Source organism: Colobus angolensis, unplaced genomic scaffold, assembly GCF_000951035.1.
Source record: "Colobus angolensis palliatus isolate OR3802 unplaced genomic scaffold, Cang.pa_1.0 Scaffold30, whole genome shotgun sequence".
Lineage (NCBI taxonomy): Eukaryota > Metazoa > Chordata > Mammalia > Primates > Cercopithecidae > Colobus > Colobus angolensis.
In genome coordinates this window covers 398026-399683 of record NW_012116266.1, presented here as the reverse complement: position 1 = coordinate 399683, position 1658 = coordinate 398026, and the positions used below count along the sequence as shown (strand labels likewise).

Sequence of the window (1658 nt, the reverse complement as noted above, 5' to 3'; positions counted from 1 at the left end):
CAGGATGGTCTCGATCTCCTGACCTCGTGATCTGCCCGTCTCGGCCTCCCAAAGTGCTGGGATTACAGGCTTGAGCCACCGCGCCCGGCCGGCTTTTCTTTTATTACAACACAAAGCTAGTATAGCTCCAGTATGTCTAAAACTGTGCTTGGGTATCATGAGTACTAAATACAGTAAATAACTTCTGATCAATGGATGAATCAGTTTTCCAGATACCAATTAGTTATGTCTCTCATTCTTTTTTTTTTCTTTGCCTCTTAAATAAATGTTTTCACATACAGTTTAGAAGTTAGTCTTTCTATTATGTTAAAAAAATGAAGCATTTACTATTAGTAACTCCTAAACATTTAGAAACATTGGTTGAAAAATAATGTAAATATTCATTACTGTAAAAATGCTCAGAGTAGATATGAAATATTCATATAGGCAAATAATATTCTTTTCCTTACCATTAAGATTCCAGCATAAGATGATAAAATCATAGCTTCTCGTTCTCTACGATTTGGATACATGGGTCTGCCACGGAATGGCATTTTCCTAATGGGAATAGGAAATACAAGTGGAGGATTTATTCTTGTTCTTTTTGATGCCTGCTGAGGTTGTGATGATAATCGATAAGTAATCTGCAATGGCTGTGTGCTATCTGCTTATTTATCTTAATAAAACTGATGTGATTGTTCCTCCATCAGTGAAATCCAAACTTTGAATTTTTAACCTTCCAATAATGGTGATGAATTTGGCCTCATCTATCCATGTTTTTACAGCAATCAAAGACTGGCAGACTGGTCACTGTGGGGGATGTTTACGGTTTTGCAAACCATTATCCTTTCTGTTTTTGTGGCAGTTTGCTTTGGGGGAACTACCTAACCCCACTGTAAGCCTATATGCTTCTAGGGGAGCCCACTACACCCCTAGATTCCAAAGGCAAAAAATACACTGTGGACTGAGCTGTCAGTGTATTCCACCTCCCCTGCACTGCCACTGTCCAACCCTAGACAAGTCAGTTAAGAGCCACTAAGACACAATTATGTGATTTAAAAAATATATATGTATGTATATGTATATATATATATCTCCACCCTTCCTCTGATAATGAAATAGGCTGAAATTAGGAATGATGTTCACCCTGAGGAAATGGAGTCAAGAGGTAGATCCATATGACATTGTTTGAGTTTTGAATGAAACCATGCCTAACACAGTCCTACCCGTGGACTTTTCAGATTCAAGGGCAATAAAATCTGCTCCCCACCTTTTTTTGCTTAAGGCTGTTCAAATTGGATTTCTGCTCATTGCAGCTAAACCCTAACTGTTAACATCTCTCTAGGATCAGGTGTGTAGTCCAGAGCCATTGAGTAGAAACAAAAAATAACAGGCCTCTGGAATAAGCGATTTGATCCTGTCTTCATTAGTTCTGTGTTCTTACCAGTTGAGTGAGTCTGCCTGTACACTCCCTACACACGACAGAAAATGCTAGTAATCCCAGAAAGAAAATTATTCTGCGCTTCAGATAACTCAGCTGAGATACATATCTGCCTAAATGCTTAAGAATTTGTGTTTGGTAGTCCTTAGGAAAATATTACAGCCTTTAACCGTAGAACTGATATTTGAAATTATGGCATGCACACAGCAAAGCAGTCACGTTTCTAACACAGAGCATT

The 1658-nt window shown here is 38.4% G+C and overlaps 1 protein-coding gene across 1 annotated transcript in view; it reads right to left on the bottom strand.

The window, feature by feature from the left end:
• The window catches only part of LOC105517345 (chromosome unknown open reading frame, human C2orf80), a 25723-nt gene that overhangs the window by 15887 nt on the left and 8178 nt on the right, over nt 1-1658 (bottom strand). The window contains exon 6 of the mRNA XM_011949832.1: nt 450-537. Coding sequence (XP_011805222.1) covers nt 450-537 — 88 coding nt within the window. The remainder of the gene's footprint in view (nt 1-449; nt 538-1658) is intronic.